This window comes from Leucopleurus acutus, assembly GCF_964270905.1.
Source record: "Leucopleurus acutus genome assembly, chromosome: 3".
Classification (NCBI taxonomy): domain Eukaryota; kingdom Metazoa; phylum Chordata; class Mammalia; order Artiodactyla; family Delphinidae; genus Leucopleurus; species Leucopleurus acutus.
The window spans coordinates 132,042,464-132,058,121 of NC_139145.1; the positions used below are offsets into that span (position 1 = coordinate 132,042,464).

At 37.0% G+C, this 15,658-nt stretch overlaps 1 protein-coding gene across 2 annotated transcripts in view; it reads right to left on the reverse strand.

Moving 5' to 3' along the window:
• Positions 1-11,796: 11,796 nt before the first annotated feature.
• The window catches only part of GPBP1 (GC-rich promoter binding protein 1), a 72,410-nt gene continuing 68,548 nt past the window's right edge, over positions 11,797-15,658 (reverse strand). For both annotated transcript variants that reach the window (XM_082837234.1, XM_082837235.1), the window contains one exon: positions 11,797-13,195. In XM_082837234.1, coding sequence (XP_082693360.1) covers positions 13,037-13,195 — 159 coding nt within the window. In that variant the 3' untranslated portion in view covers positions 11,797-13,036. The remainder of the gene's footprint in view (positions 13,196-15,658) is intronic.

Here is a 15,658-nt window from a genome sequence, read left to right on the forward strand (position 1 = left end):
CCTAGGACAATGGCTGATATGTATTCAATTCTCCATAAATATTTGTTGAACAAAAAATGAAACAAAATGTTTAAATAATAGAAGGTAGTCATATTGTAAATATACTTTGTGGATGCTTCTACCCTAGACTTTTCCCTATCTAGATAAAGAATTTTAGTTCTTCCAACCTTTCCTTTTAACACTTTGGTGAACCTCCACCAAAAAAAAAAAAAAAAAAAATCTCCAGCTTCATCATACTGCATTCAACCTGAAGTGAACATCCCTAAAGCAAGTGTATTACTCTTGGTTCTTTCCACTACACTGACCATCAGTGTGATTGAGTGACCTAAAAGTTTTTTTAATAATTTGGGTAGCAAAAGGAACTCAATGCACCTAAGGCATGTCATCAGAATTGCCAAATTTCTTAATAATAACTGGGAAGAGCACCCACATTTTCCATTTACGTAAGAGTTCCCTGTGAATGTAGTCACCCTCACTCTTTTGGTTAGAAGTATGCTAGTGAGAAACTATGCAGTAATGAATATTATCATTTCAACCTGTATCGACATGAAATGGCACGTAGGAATGGAATACATGCAAAGAATTTGTTTGACATTAGCAAGATAATTTGGAGTGGAAGTAAAGTCTTATTAATACAGAGAAGTAGCAACCCAAACACAAATTGGGCTCAAGATTAAAGAATAATGCATGCAGTATTTTTCCTAAGCTGCTTTGTAGTATTATGCCACTTGAGGGCACCAAAGATTTTTAAATATTTTCGTTTTCTGATGAAATAAAAAGTTCTCAAATGTTTTCAATGAACATTTATTGAATTTACTGTTAATATATTTTATGGACAAGGAGCCGTAATAACGATACAAAGATAAACAAAACATGATCACTGGCTTTGGTGAGCGAGCTCAAGGTCTGGTGGGAGTGGCCTTAGCACTACAATGGAGAATGTAATTTTTTGAATTAATTATTGGCATTAGGTATAAGCATATCTAATCTATCCTTGACAGTGGTTCTCTAAGTAGGGTCCAGACTCCTGAGACTCATCTGAGTCCCTTTCGGGGTTTAGGGAGGTCAGAAATACTTTCATTATAATACTAAGATGTTTTTTCTTTTGTAATTTTCATTTTCTGGTGCATGTACGGTGGAGTTTTCCAGAAGCTAAGTGACATGTGATAATGTTATTGCTCTGCTAACTAATGGAATGTGTGTTCGTATATTGTAATTTTTTTTTTTTTTTAGAAATCTCTAAGGTGTAGTTGGTTTAGGGTATGAATTCATGCATTTTCTGAGATTAACTAAGTTTGTTCTCTATTCTCCTACTGGGCTCTTGCTAACTATCTTCAGTTATACTTGCTATGATCTCTGCAAACTCATTATCCAATAAATCATGGTTTTGAAGCCCACAAGTTTTTCTTGTACCTCTATGGAAACAACACTACTAAGTATACCTTGATATTTTTATATTCTTTAATATTGAATATAAAATTCAATATTTTTAAGTTCTTGAAACTTTTAGATTTTTTTTACCTAAAATATTTCATAACAATATTTTATATGAAAATTAACTAACTATATGTTATGTTTCTTATGTTTAAGAATAGATGGCTTAAAATAGGGAGATTGAAAGACTGGTTTTTTTCAGTGCACAGTTGTGCCAGGGAGGCTCAAGAGGGAGGGGATATGCGGATACGTGCATGCATAAGGCTGATTCACTTTGTTGTACAACAGAAACTAACACAGTATTGTGAAGCAATTATACTCCAATAAAGATCTATTCAAAAAAAAAAAAAGAAAGAAAAGATGTTGAAAGAGCTGAAACCGACACCCAAGTGTTTTCTATCTCATTGAAGGGAGGAATCTACTCCAAAGAAACTGGGCAAGGATTTCCCTGGTGGCACAGTGGTTAAGAATCCGCCTCCCAATGCAGGGGACACGGGTTCAAGCCCTAGGCAGGGAAGATCCCACATGCTGCAGAGCAACTAAGCCCATGTGCCAGAACTACTGAGCCTGCTCTCTAGAGCTCGCGAGCCACAACTACTGAGCCCGTGTGCCACAACTACTGAAGCCCGTGCACCCTAGAGCCTGTGCTCTGCAACGAGAAGCCACCGCAATGAGAAGCCCACGCACCACAACGAAAAGTAGCCCCTGTTCGCTGCAACTAGAGAAAGCCCATGTGCAGCAACGAAGACCCAACACAGCCAAAAATAAATAAATAAGAAAGTATGAGGCAAATAAATTATACAGAACATCTAAGGGAGAAGCAGTTTAAGTTATTTATGACCTTGTAATAAGTCACAATAAAAGATAACACTAAAAAGCATGAGTTAACAAATTTCATCTATGTAAGAGCATACAATCTAAGTCAAAAGAGCCATTTCAGTTATCTAGGTCAAGATTTTCCCAAATACAAAAAGTCCTTCATAATATCTATCAAAATTGGTCACCCAGCTCCTGCTTGACTACTGCCACTGCTCACACCCTCTCAAGCAAACCACTTTGTAAGAACTCTAATCGCACGATTTTTCATTCAGTGAGCTGAAATCTCCATCATTCCTCCAACATTCTTTGCTTGGCCCTTAAGGTAGCCTGACATAGTGGAAAGCACACTAAATTAGGAAATTAGAAGACCCCATTCATAATTTCCACTGTACCCACATGCTAGCAGGGTGACTTTGGGCAAATTACTAACCTCCTAGGATTTCAGCTTGTAAAAATAAAAAGTACTAATCCTTTCAACTACACTCCAGTCACACTGGTGCAAGGAGTGAAGAATATATTTAAAACTACTTGGTAAACATAAAAATGTTTATTCATGTGACACATTTATTTAGAAAAATTCCTTGTTAGATTTCTCTCCACTATGCTGCACAGAAGAAAAATAATAACAAAAGCTAATATTTCTGATTGTTGACTACATGCCAAGCTCTCAAAATGGGCTTTACATGTTTTGGGGTTTTTATTGGTCTTCCCCAAAATTTTATGAGACAGCTCCAAATAGTATCCCATTTTATACCTAAGGAAATTGAGGCACACACAAGTTAGGTAACTTAGCCAACATCACACAAAAACCACCTAATTAATCCCTTTTTGTAATAGTCCTGCAAATACTTAAAGCCAGCTTCAGCTTTCCTACCTGCTCTCTAGTTGCCTTATCTTTGGGGGACCCTCACACATACATTTATCTTTTGCTCAGAATAGCCTGGAGTCAAAGCAATTGATAGATGGACCTTCTGAGACCCAAGAATGCCTGTGCTAATTAGATTCAACAAGACGAATACCCATGAAGAGCCACCCAGCCTGCATTGAGAGATATGCTAGGAAAATCTAACCTCTCTTCATAATTATCTCCAAGTCAAAAAGAACAGCTTGAAACTTTGCCAAAGTGAGCAACTGCAATTTCAGCAAAATTCCTGTCTACCAAATCAATAGCTAAAACTCAAGGCAAACAACCAGTATTACTCTAGAAATTTTTCATTACATCTTATAAAACAAAGAAATGTGATTTTTATTTTTTAACACACTGGAACTGGAGCATCCAAATGACTATTGTCCTAGAGTAGTCACATTCGTAGGCTCTGTACTTCATAAGACTCATCAGAGCGCTGGGCACATAGAAGCTGTTAAGTGTGTGAATAATTTTGGTGATGCTGCCATTACTTAGGGGGCATTTTTGGAATTCTTTTGGTTATGTCCTCCAAAGTCAAGACATGTATTTATTTTGGGGCTTCCCTGGTGGTGCAGTGGTTAAGAATCTGCCTGCCAATGCAGGGGACACAGGTTCAAGCCCTGGTCCGGGGAGATCCCACATGCCGCGGAGCAACTAAACCCGTGCACCACAACTACTGAGCCTGTGCTCTAGAGCCCATGTGCCGCACCTACTGAAGCCCGCTAGCCTAGAGCCCGTGCTCCGCAACAAGAGAAGCCACCACAATGAGAAGCCCGCGCGCTGCAATGAGAAGCCCGCACACTGCAATGAAGAGTAGCCCTCGCTTGCTGCAACTAGAGAAAACCCACAGGCAGCAACAAAGACCCAACGCAGCCAAAAATAAATAAATTAAAAATTTATAAGACGTGTTTATTTTAAATAATCTTTGATAATAGCACTTCTTGGCCTTAGAGGACACTGCATAGCAAGTTGTGAAATGCTTCCTTCCTCTCAAATGTGAAACAAACCACGGAAAAGTACATACAACATATGAACAATTTGAACATGCTTTATATGTAAATTCAATGTATTTCTGGAAATACCTAAAGCACCTATTCAAAGAGTTTTTTTTAAACAAATTTTCAGGTACTAAGAATGGACCTAGGTATCTATACAAAGAATCTAAGACTTATGTACCCTGGACTTAGTTATATATACAGATATTTAGGTAAAAAGGTCATGTCTCTTGAGGAAGGGTCACGTCTTTATATGCTGAGCCTCCTCATTCATTAACACTACATTTTGTTTATGGCAATTGCCAAATAATTATTCAATTACTTGCTTTTTAGTACGAGTTACTTTGGACAAGAGAAAAAAGGTTTATTTATTAAGAGAAAAATTACTTATTAGAACCTCATTTTTGCGGGGTCATTACCTAACAAGGTATTATTGATGGACTGCCTTGGGGAACTTCTCTTGTGCAGGCCAGATCCTTGTTCAACCTAACCCCCAACATGCCAGTTATAGTTTCCTCTTCTATTGCTAACATGTACCCCTCAACCTAGATGACTCTTTACCTACTCACGCCTGCATGAGGCATTTGCAAGTCTTCCCTCCTACCTGTAAGAAATCATACTTACGAACCTTGATGTTAAAGGATTTTTAAAGCTCCAGCTTATACTGAACCCCATAAGGTTTCCTGAACTCTTAGCCTACACAGGCCTAAAATTTGCCTATAATTCTCTTCTGCCTTCTGTGTGCCTTAAGTTATCATTCGTTAAAACTGAGCTACGACATCCTCTGGAAAACCTCCCCTGAACCCTCTTACCCTGCCCTTAAGTAACCCTACACACTGCACATACTTGAAAACTCATTTGCAATATGTTTATCCTACAGAGCTGTGACCAATTTCAGCACAGGGGTTATCTTTATTCTTTTTACTTTCAGCACAGGGCCTGGCCTAGCAGGCCCTCATTTTACTGACTTTACTATTTGTTTTAACTTGGGAGGTTGCAGATGTAATAAATATTTACTACTAAAGAAGTCACTGATCAAATATAAATGCAAACTAACAGAGTTTGTACCTCCACACTTTTTCACTCTCCATTCTGGATCAGATCCCTTCTCATCTAGGCTGGATGACAGATCAGATTAACTGAACCTGGAGCCAGTTAGACTGTTTAGCCCTGCCTCTAGTGAAGTATGGTAGGGTTCTCAGTCCTTGCTGCAGCAACTTATTCCTTATTCTTTTCTATGCATTTAGAGCCCATGTGGTACCTGTGGAATGGCTTAACTACATCGTTTTGCAGCTTCACTAGTTGAGGAAGTTTCCTATCTCTAGTTTCTGGGTTCAGATTCAATACACTGATTTTACTTTTTTCCCCCATCATGAGACCTTTCCCTCACTCCAACCTCAGGAATAATTTTGCTTCTGTCCTCTGTGCCAAATTGTTGGCCTGAATATGCACTACTGAGAGATTATCTGAGCTATTATCTGGGCAGTCTTACAAGCATCCATCCACCAGACTTCAAATGCAGGCATCAAAAATTTGATGGGAACCTGATGTCTTGTAATAGTAACTTCCAATACCAAACCTTGGACCCTGACTTGTTTCAAAGCTCTTGTCCCAATTTATTTCCTGTTGCTGGTACAGAGTTGCTTCTGATTCTTGACTCGTGTTTAACAAAAAGGATAACATACTCTTCACCACAAACTCCCCCATCGCTTCAGAGAAAAGTTCTAATTTCTACCAAAGGCTTTGCCTAAAGGCTCTGCCTTTAAAATAACTGAATCATATTACTGTTGACAAAATCAAGAATGGAAAAGACATTTTTTTATGTTTATAAACACATGAAGTACAGAATGCTGGCAGAGTAACGAAGTCAAGAAAGAAATTACTGCACTTTTAGGGGATAAAAAAGTTTGTCCTTCTAAAACTCTCCATGTTTTACTAAAGTTTTCCCATTTTCTCAATAGAAGTCTCTATTTGTATTGCATTGATAAATCTGCATTTCTTTCAGTGTGATTCAGGATTCAATGTATTTTATCCTGGATAAATACTACAATCATCTTTACAAAAACAGGAAAAATATTTTCTTAAAAGTATTTTGCAAGACTGAAAAATCATCCAGGTAATGGTGCAAAGATCAAATACCACAACTCAACTTTTACTTGTTTCCAAAGGTCTGGTCCTTAAGACTTAGAAGAGGGATCAGCAAACTACTGTCCCTAGATAGCTAGTTTTATTGAAACAGAACACATCCAATCATTTACATATTGTCTACGGTTGCTTTCATGCTATAATGGCAGATTTGACTAGCTGCAACAGATTATATAGCCTAAATATTTACCATATGCCCTTTATAGAAAGTCTGCCAACACCCAATTTAAAAAAAATCTCCCAGAAGGAAATTACAGACATCTTAATAGGTGGCATGAAGCCTCTATGCCTCTCTTTGGGCATAAAGATTGGTCCCTATATGCCTTACTTCTCAGTACCCAAGTTTTATCCATTCTGCCAAATGACTCACTCTACAACTCACTTCACCAAAATAATAAATGCTAAACATTGTCAGGACATTAAGTTCAAATTTGAGGGGAAATACTAAGTCCAAATAAAATACTTTTTCACCTCACCAAATTAACTTCTTATAAAGCAACTACTACTATTACAGTATCCAGACTAACCGAAGAAAAGTATCAGTTAATTGCTAGTTTGCCCATTTCTCCAGTCTTTAAAGAAAACCACATTAAAGATGCATTAAGGCTGAATTTGACAACAAATTCCTTACTGAAAAGGCACTCTCATATCTAAAATGTCATTACAAGGGAACCGTCCTACACTGCTGGTGGGAATGTCAATCGGTACAACCACTATGGAGGACAGTATGGAGGTTCCTTAAAAAACCAGAGTTACCACATGATCCAGGAATCCCACTCCTGGGCATATATCCAAAGAAAACCGTAATTCAAAAAGACACATGTACCCCAATGTTCACTGCAGCACTATTTACAATAGCCAGGACACAGAAGCAACCTAAATATCGGCAAAGGAATGGATAAAGATGTGGTAGGGACTTCCCTGGTGGTGCAGCGGATAAGAATCCGCCTGCCAATGCAGGGAACATGGGTTCGATACCTGGTGCGGGAAGATCCCACATGCCGCAGAGCAACTAAGCCCGAGTGCCACAACTACTGAAGCCCGCAAGCCTAGAGCCTGTACTCCACAACGAGAAGCCACTGCATGGAGAAGTCCGCGCACCGCGATTAAAAGTAGCCCCCGCTTGCCGCAACTAGAGAAAGACCGCGTGCAGGAACTAAGACCCAACACAGCCAAAAATAAATAAAAAATTAAATCTTAAAGAAAAAAAAAAGATGTTGTGTATATATATATATACAATGGAATTATTACTCAGCCATAAAAAAGGATGAAATAATGCCATCTGCAGCGACATGGATGGACCTAGAGATTGTCATACTGAGTTAAGTAAAAAATATAACTGCTTATATGTGGAATCTAAAAAAATGGTGCAAATGAACCTATCTGCAAAACAGAAATAGAGTCACAGATGTAGAAAACAAACTTATGGTTACCAAGGGGGGGGGGGGCTGTTGGGAGGGATAAACTGGGAGACTGGGATTGACATATACACACTATATATAAAATAGATAATAAAAACCTACTGTATATGTATAGCACAGGGAACTCTACTCAATACCCTGTAATAACCTATATTGGAATAGAATCTAAAGAACAGTAGATATACGTATAACTGATTCACTTTGCTATACAGCAGAAACACAACATTGTTAATCAACAATACTCCAATAAGAATTAATTTAAAAAACAAAATGTCATTACAGAATCACAAACCTCTTAACACAAAAGTTGATACCTAAATCTAATTTTCTCAAGTCATCAATGTCACCCAGACCTAATGAGCTTATTCCATGATCTAGTGTCCATTTAAGAAGGGTAAACAGCTTTTAAAAAGTCATATTCCTCTCATCACGATCTCCAGCCCATTATCTGTTCATCTTTAGCATCCCAGAAAAAGGAAGAAACCTTAAGAGAAATGGAGTTAGCAAGTCAAACCCCAGCTTTGAATTATTTCCACAAATCACATGAAATGATGTCATTGTTGGAGGCAAATCTATTTTTAAAAGTTTGAAAGCACCAAAGCCCATCTTTGTAATTAGTTCACAAGAATATGATTTACCACTAAAGTTTGATGATTACATTTCAGAAAACTGATTTTACTTTATCTTTAAGGTGAGGTTTACCAAATTATCAAGCTTAGTTCATAACTGAGCATAATGTCAAATAAATGAAGCGGAGATGAAACAGTTCAGTTATAGTTCACTGTGAGAACTCAACCAGATGTTGCACACCATACACAACCATTTAGAACAGTTTCTGCCTGTTTAATCTAATATAATTTTTTAAAATATGTACTACATGCTACTGGGAGTTCCTGTTGAATAACATGGTGTTAACAGTAGTGATTAAACAGCTAAAATTTATGGAACACCTACTATGTACTCAGGATATACACCAAGTGTTAGTGATCCTCTCCATCCTTACAGTAACTGTACGGAATAAATATCCCAAGAAGCTGACTCTCTGGATTAAGATCACAGCTCACATAAAAGGCAAAACCAGAATTCAAATCCAGGTGTAACTACTTCCACCACACTGCATGTCAATACATTAGAATCGGGCTTCCCTGCTGGCACAGTGGCTGAGAATCCGCCTGCCAATGCAGGGGACACAGGTTCGAGCCCTGGTCCGGGAAGATCCCACATGCCGCAGAGCAACTAAGCCCGTGCGCCACAACTACTGAGCCTGTACTCTAGAGCCCATGAGTCACAACTACTGAGCCTGCGTGCTGCAACTACTGAAGCCCACGCGCCAAGAGCCCGTGCTCCGCAACAATAAATCACAGCAATGAGAAGTCCATGCACCACAACGAAGAGTAGCCGTCTCTCTCCACAACTAGTGAAAGCCCACGCGCAGCAACGAAGACCCAACACAGCCAAAAATAAATTTATAAAAAAAAATACATTAGAATCACCATTTTTTTAAGCTAATGACATCAATGTGCAAATTTGGAAACTACTACAACATGGGGTCTTATGTATACCAAGAGTTACATTGCTGCATTAAACATGCTACAGTAATGTCCTAACACACCTAATGATCTGACACAAATTCCAATCACTGTTTCAGATTAGGTTTCTACAAAACAAATATTACAAATGGATAAGGTAGAGTGAAACGTACAGGATAAGTTAAATGTCAGCTAATGATTAACTGCACAAGTTATGCCTCACAAGTATACAAGAGAACTTCAATTACAAAACCTTTTAAAGTAGGTGATGACTCAATTACACACATTCTCAAGCCCTTAACTACTAACTTTTCAGGTCCATGTGTTAGATAGCACCCAGAATTATATATTAAAATAATCAAAGCTCTCTTGGGAGCGCCATCATTTTTCTAAATTCTAGCATTCAGCCCTAAGGCAGGAAATTAACATTAAATAACAAAGTAGGATCAAAACTTCTCTGCAGCACTTGGAGGTTTTAGGGATTTTACTATTGCTTGAAATGCTCTGCTCACTCATTCCTCAACAGCGAAGTAAGGATTATAACCTCCAAAAACACGACTGTGCAAAAGAAAAGTCACAATATCCACCTCTCACAATTGGTGATACTCTATTATTTAAAAGCCTAGCAATATATCCCTAAGTTTATAAGCCAAAATAAAAATCTCACTTCGAAGAAAAATTTCACAAGTGCCTTTTCTAATCCAAGTATCTGAATTTTAATAAAAGCACATTTTAATAAAACATCTTTCACAAACTTTTGGAGTAAAAGATTATGGATCATCCCAGTAGAATCTGATGTCAGGTTAAGGTCAATTATATTTTGGGGAGGGTCAGTAAGTTATTTAAGACATTATTATTTAAACTTCTTCCTAAATAAGTTTAAAATGTTTATATAATCATGTTCTAACGTCATTACATATAAACACTAGCAAAAGGAACTAAAAATGTTTAGATACCAAGCCCTTCAACATACTGAACTGTAATTAAGGTAAACCTAATATTATCAAGTCGATCTGATTATTTTTAGATTAACACTTCTACATTTTAACTTTAATAAAAATTATTTATGGAAATAAGTTATTCTAACCCTTAATATAAAACAAGATACAATTTTGGAAATGCTATTTTAAACCCATTACCATAAGAATTTTGCTCATTAAAAAAAAGAAAAAAAAAAAGGCTGGGAAGACAGGAGAGTAGTAAAAAGGAAGGATCACAAAGGAGAAAACACTAAAAAGCTTTTCAGCCTGACATATATTCACTACCCTTAGCTGCAGCAATAGTTTCACAAGTCAAAGGTTATCAAATTATATGCTTTAAATATGTAGTTTATGCCAATTTATACCACAATAAAGTGGTTGTAAAAAAGAATTTGCTGCAGAGAAACTGAGTTTGAAGCAATTAAAAGTAGTAAATTTTTTTTCCAGGCCTCTATGTCCTGGGTTTGGCAATTTCACACTAGATGTACAATGTAACTAGTTTCTATACTACTTGTGGGCTCCCTTTCAAACAATACAGTTCAAACTCTACCAGCTGCCCGTATTTCAACAGCAACTTAAAATTATGCTAAGCTTTAACCATTCTATCAAAATACATTTGTATGCCTCCACCCACTCAGTAGCCAAACTAGTTAAGGCTATAATGTAACACATAATCACACTGTTGTGTCTTGCCACACTAAACACATTCAATGACAATGTGTGAATGCACAGTAAACAAGTAATAACTGCTGATAAAGAGTTAAGGCAAAAAAGAAAAAAAATTATCTGAATAGAAAGCAGAAAATGCCAAAAAATTAAAAATTCCAGAATATTTTCTGAAAGCTATTTAGAAAACACATTAAATTAGATTTCAAATGTAAACCACTTTTCTCAGATCCCTTCTAGCTTGTGTTAGCAAATACAATTTGCATCTGATAGATTTTATTAACCCATAAACGAAATAGTGAAATCTAAGAGTCCCCAAAACATTCAATATATGATACTGACAGCGCTTTGTGAAAGCATACTTTCAGGTTCTCTTGTGGCTAATGCTACATTTTACTCTAAGTGACTGGACTGACTGCGGCATATTGTATAATAAAAGCTGATTTTAAATGATAACTTTAAGATATATTTAATACTTTGTTACCACTCTAAGCCACCCTCCATAAGTTTTTTTTTTTTTTTTTTTTTTTTTTTGTTACGCGGGCCTCTCACTGTTGTGGCCTCTCCCGCTGCGGAGCACAGGCTCCGCACGCCCAGGCTCAGCGGCCATGGCTCACGCGCGCCGCCGCTCCGCGGCATGTGGGATCCTCCCGGACCGGGGCACGAACCCGCGTCCCCTGCACCGGCAGGCAGACTCCCAACCACTGCGCCACCAGGGAAGCCCCCTCCATAAGTTTTGTGGGGTTGAAATTGTGTTTTATTTAAATTTCCCCAACACCACCAGTCTCAGTGTAAACCAAAAAAATCTGGCTTCTGGTGGAAGCTGGGAAACTTGGGTAGGATTACTGAAAGGGAAACAGCAAAAACACTGAAGCCTTCTGAGAAAACACAATTTAAAAATCTTGAGGATTACCTCAATCAGACATAAAACCGAAAACATTTTTGCTCTAAGATTATGCTCTTTACAATCAGAATATATTTAAACATGGGAGTGGGATGGAGGAAGCTAAAGTAAATGTAGATAAACAAAATCAGAAAAATCAAAAATACAAAAAAAAAAAGAGCAAAATTACTCTTCCAGTGAGCAGTAAACAGAAATGCTTCTAAAATTAATGTGCAAATGAAAAATACTGGTTAACATTCATTTAATAAACTTGTTAAGCAATTGATAATAAAAAAGCTATTTTCCATAGCTTGCTTTCTCTAAACTCAAAAGGTAATCACCATCTTTAATAAAGTTTAACTTTGTTTTAATAAGTGAATAAACCACATTATGTTTACAGACCAATACCTTTAACACTACAGAGAACGACAATATTCTGAAAATCCAGTTTATTTTTCATGTTGTGGACAGATCCAGTCAGTGTGATCAGTTTTTCTGCATGTGTAATAATTTATCAAAATAAGTTTTCCCACAAGACTCTTTTCCATCAACTCTGAAAATCCTGGTCTGACAACATACCCAAATAAAGCTCTTGAAAATCACCTCTTAAAATTTGGAAGAAAATGTGGCAAGTCTTTGCTGTAACATTTACTGAACTACAAATGGCTAAAGAGCAATTTATGTTTTAAAAGGTGACTAGTACAATAGTTGAGTTCAGGAAATTAATGTTTTAGTGCACTTTGCTCCAGTTTTAGCCAACATGCTACATTGTCCTTTTTTTGCAGGGGGGAGGGGTGAGAGTGGGGGGAGCCGCACAAAGTGGACTTGAGGATTTCCACTGTACGAAAAAGATATGACTCTGCAAGCAAAACAGTGTAAGCTGCCTTTTTTCTTAAGACCTGGACATTTTAAGACAGAAGCTTTGCAAAACATTACACAATTTTTTTATTATTAAATGAGAAAATCTCATTTGTTACATCGTCACATTGCTAGTCAGAGAAATGCTGCAGTGATGAAGAAAGTCAATGTTGGATCAACCAAAGTCCTCATTTCTACAACATTCATTTAACAAAGAAATAATGTTCAACACAGCCCAACACAACATTCTTGGTTTTCTTCATATTGAAGTTCCCCAAAAAAATCATCTTCTAATGGGGTATTTTACTACATAAATTATAGTTCTTCATTTTTACAATTCACCCCAAACTGTATGAGAGATGTATCACACTAAAATTTCTAAAGCTGTTAGGAAATCCTTCACACATCGTCGTCATCTGATGTGTCACTGCTACTTGTCTCTGTGTCATCATTCTCAATAGTGGGTTTGAAAGTGCTGTTTTTCCAGGGTCCAAACTTGAAGTCACAGATCAGGCCATTTTTCAAAATACCATTTTTCCTCAGACCGTTCTTCTGTAACTAAAATGTCAACAAAAATAAATGGAATAAATAAACTATCCTCCAAGAGTTACTACAAATTAAGAATGCTCTAATAATCAAATGTACCCATGAATGCAATAAAGGTAATAAAACTCCATAGATTATGATATCACTTTTGAAAAACTAGTTAGATATAGGTAATTGATCCTACCAATATAACAAAGTATTTCCTATGAATAAATCACTACCTTTGGGAGAACTGCATTTATAATTTACCAAACCACTATTAAAAATATATATGTATATGTATATGTATATGTATATATGTATATGGTGTATAGTACTAGTCTAGTGAAAAGATTTTGGATCCAGACAGGGTATGTGTGAATTCTAAGTCTGTCACTTGTTAAGGAATTAACCTTCCCAAATTTTCATTTCCTTAATGAGAACTGTAATAAGTATCTTCAGGCACTGCCTACAATATAATCAGCAACCATTAAGCTACAGCTGTTATTTTTATTATTCTGACCTAACTAGGCTATTAACATACCCCACAATCCGCTTTACTCATACTCTGCAGAATAACCAGAATACAAAGTACTCCAGTAAGTAATGAGTATTCAAATAAGGTAAGTACAAGGTAACAAAATCAAACAGAGGCCTTTGCTTAACCACAGAGATTAAGATATTGAAAAAAATAATAAGTTATTTCTGAAAATCAGAACTGAAGTGTTAGTATGGTAAGTATGGTATAAGTAAGAAAAATGTCTGAGACCCTGGTAAGTTTTATCAAAATGAGAAATACAAATTTCTGTAAGACCAAATCCAGTTATATAATAAGTTAATATTTGGAACTATCTATAGGTATCATAGTCTAGAGGGCTTTTTTAAGTCATAAGGATAGGGTAAGATCCAAACCCAAAGGGCAACTTACATCACAGCTAATTTTGCTACAGACCTTGATAACTAGAAATAACAAGTCTAGAGTCTTATTAGCTCTCAATTTTCCTTTTTCCCTCCCTATTTAGCTACCTCCCTTTACTTTGAACAAATGACCTCACCACCAACTTTACTAAGAAAAACAAAAGCCATGTTCTCAGTGTTCTCAGTCTCTGCCGTTCTCAGACACTGTGATGGTTACAAATACGCCTCATCTCTCTCTTAAAGGTACACCTTTCTAATCCCTCAAAGTTCTATCCTTGCTTCACATGATTTATCACCCAGTGCCACCTAATCTTTCCACAGCTTGAAATCAACTGTGGACAATTATGATAAAAACCAAATCTGATCTTTATCTCTGATTTCTCTAAATGCCTGAACCCTCCCCCCACCCAGGGGGTGGGGGTGCCTGGGGGGGGAATACACACGCGCGCGCACACACACACACACACGTCTATTTTACATATACATGTATTTATGTAAAATGCATAGAATTACACATATACATACATATGTGTGTGTGTATATATATATATATACAGTCTCCTAAAACCAGCTCCTCCTCCTCCATTCCTGTCTATAATAATGATATAATTATCAGTTCATAAGTTGAAATTTCAAAATCCTGCTGATTCTATTTCAGATCTCAGTCTCATCAAGACCACATTTTACTGTCATTTCTCTACTTCAGGCCCTCATTTACCCCTTCCCTAATTATTACAATATATTCCCAACTAACCATCCTGATCCTAGTCTTCACAATTACACTTCCAATATACCTTACACTATACCTGTACTTCCACATGTACAAATGGTTTCACATACCTAAAAATACCTCAAAAGGTTTCCTATAATAAAACACAATCTATACTCCTGACATGGCATACAAAAACCTTAATATGACCACAATGTGTTTTTTCAACCTTATATCACAGTTATAGGCACAGGCTATGAAGTCAGCCAGACTTGGGCTCAACTTCCAACTCCACTAATGATATACACTGTACAGACCTAGAGAAAGTTACCCAACCACTATGAGCCAATTAAGTTGTGTCGTCTACACAGCAGGACTAATGATATTACGGACTTCATACAAATACTACAAAAATGCACTTAGCACAATTACCTAGAGGGCATTAAGAGCTCACATGACGTTACTCACAATTAGGGAGGCCACGTTAATTTATCATTCAAACTAGGGCACTTTTGAGAATGAGTAAACATGTGCCATTAATAAATACAGTGGGATTAACATGCATAAACTGGGACTCTCCAAGGCAAACTAGGACTTAGACTCACCCTACTTATTACTGTTATCAAGATCTTTCATTAGAATCTTTCTACCCCATGCTCCAGCCACTCTGAACCCCAGCATACCCTGAACTCTTACTTTTGCCTTTGTTCACTCCCTACACCAGGAATGTCATTCCCTCATCTTACCTGACAAAGGCCAATTCAAACCCAACTCAGTTATGCTTTTCCAGATCACTGCAACTGGCGCTGACCTCTAGATTAATTAATTAATGTAAATTCTACGTGGGCAAAATTTTTGTTTTCCCAGCA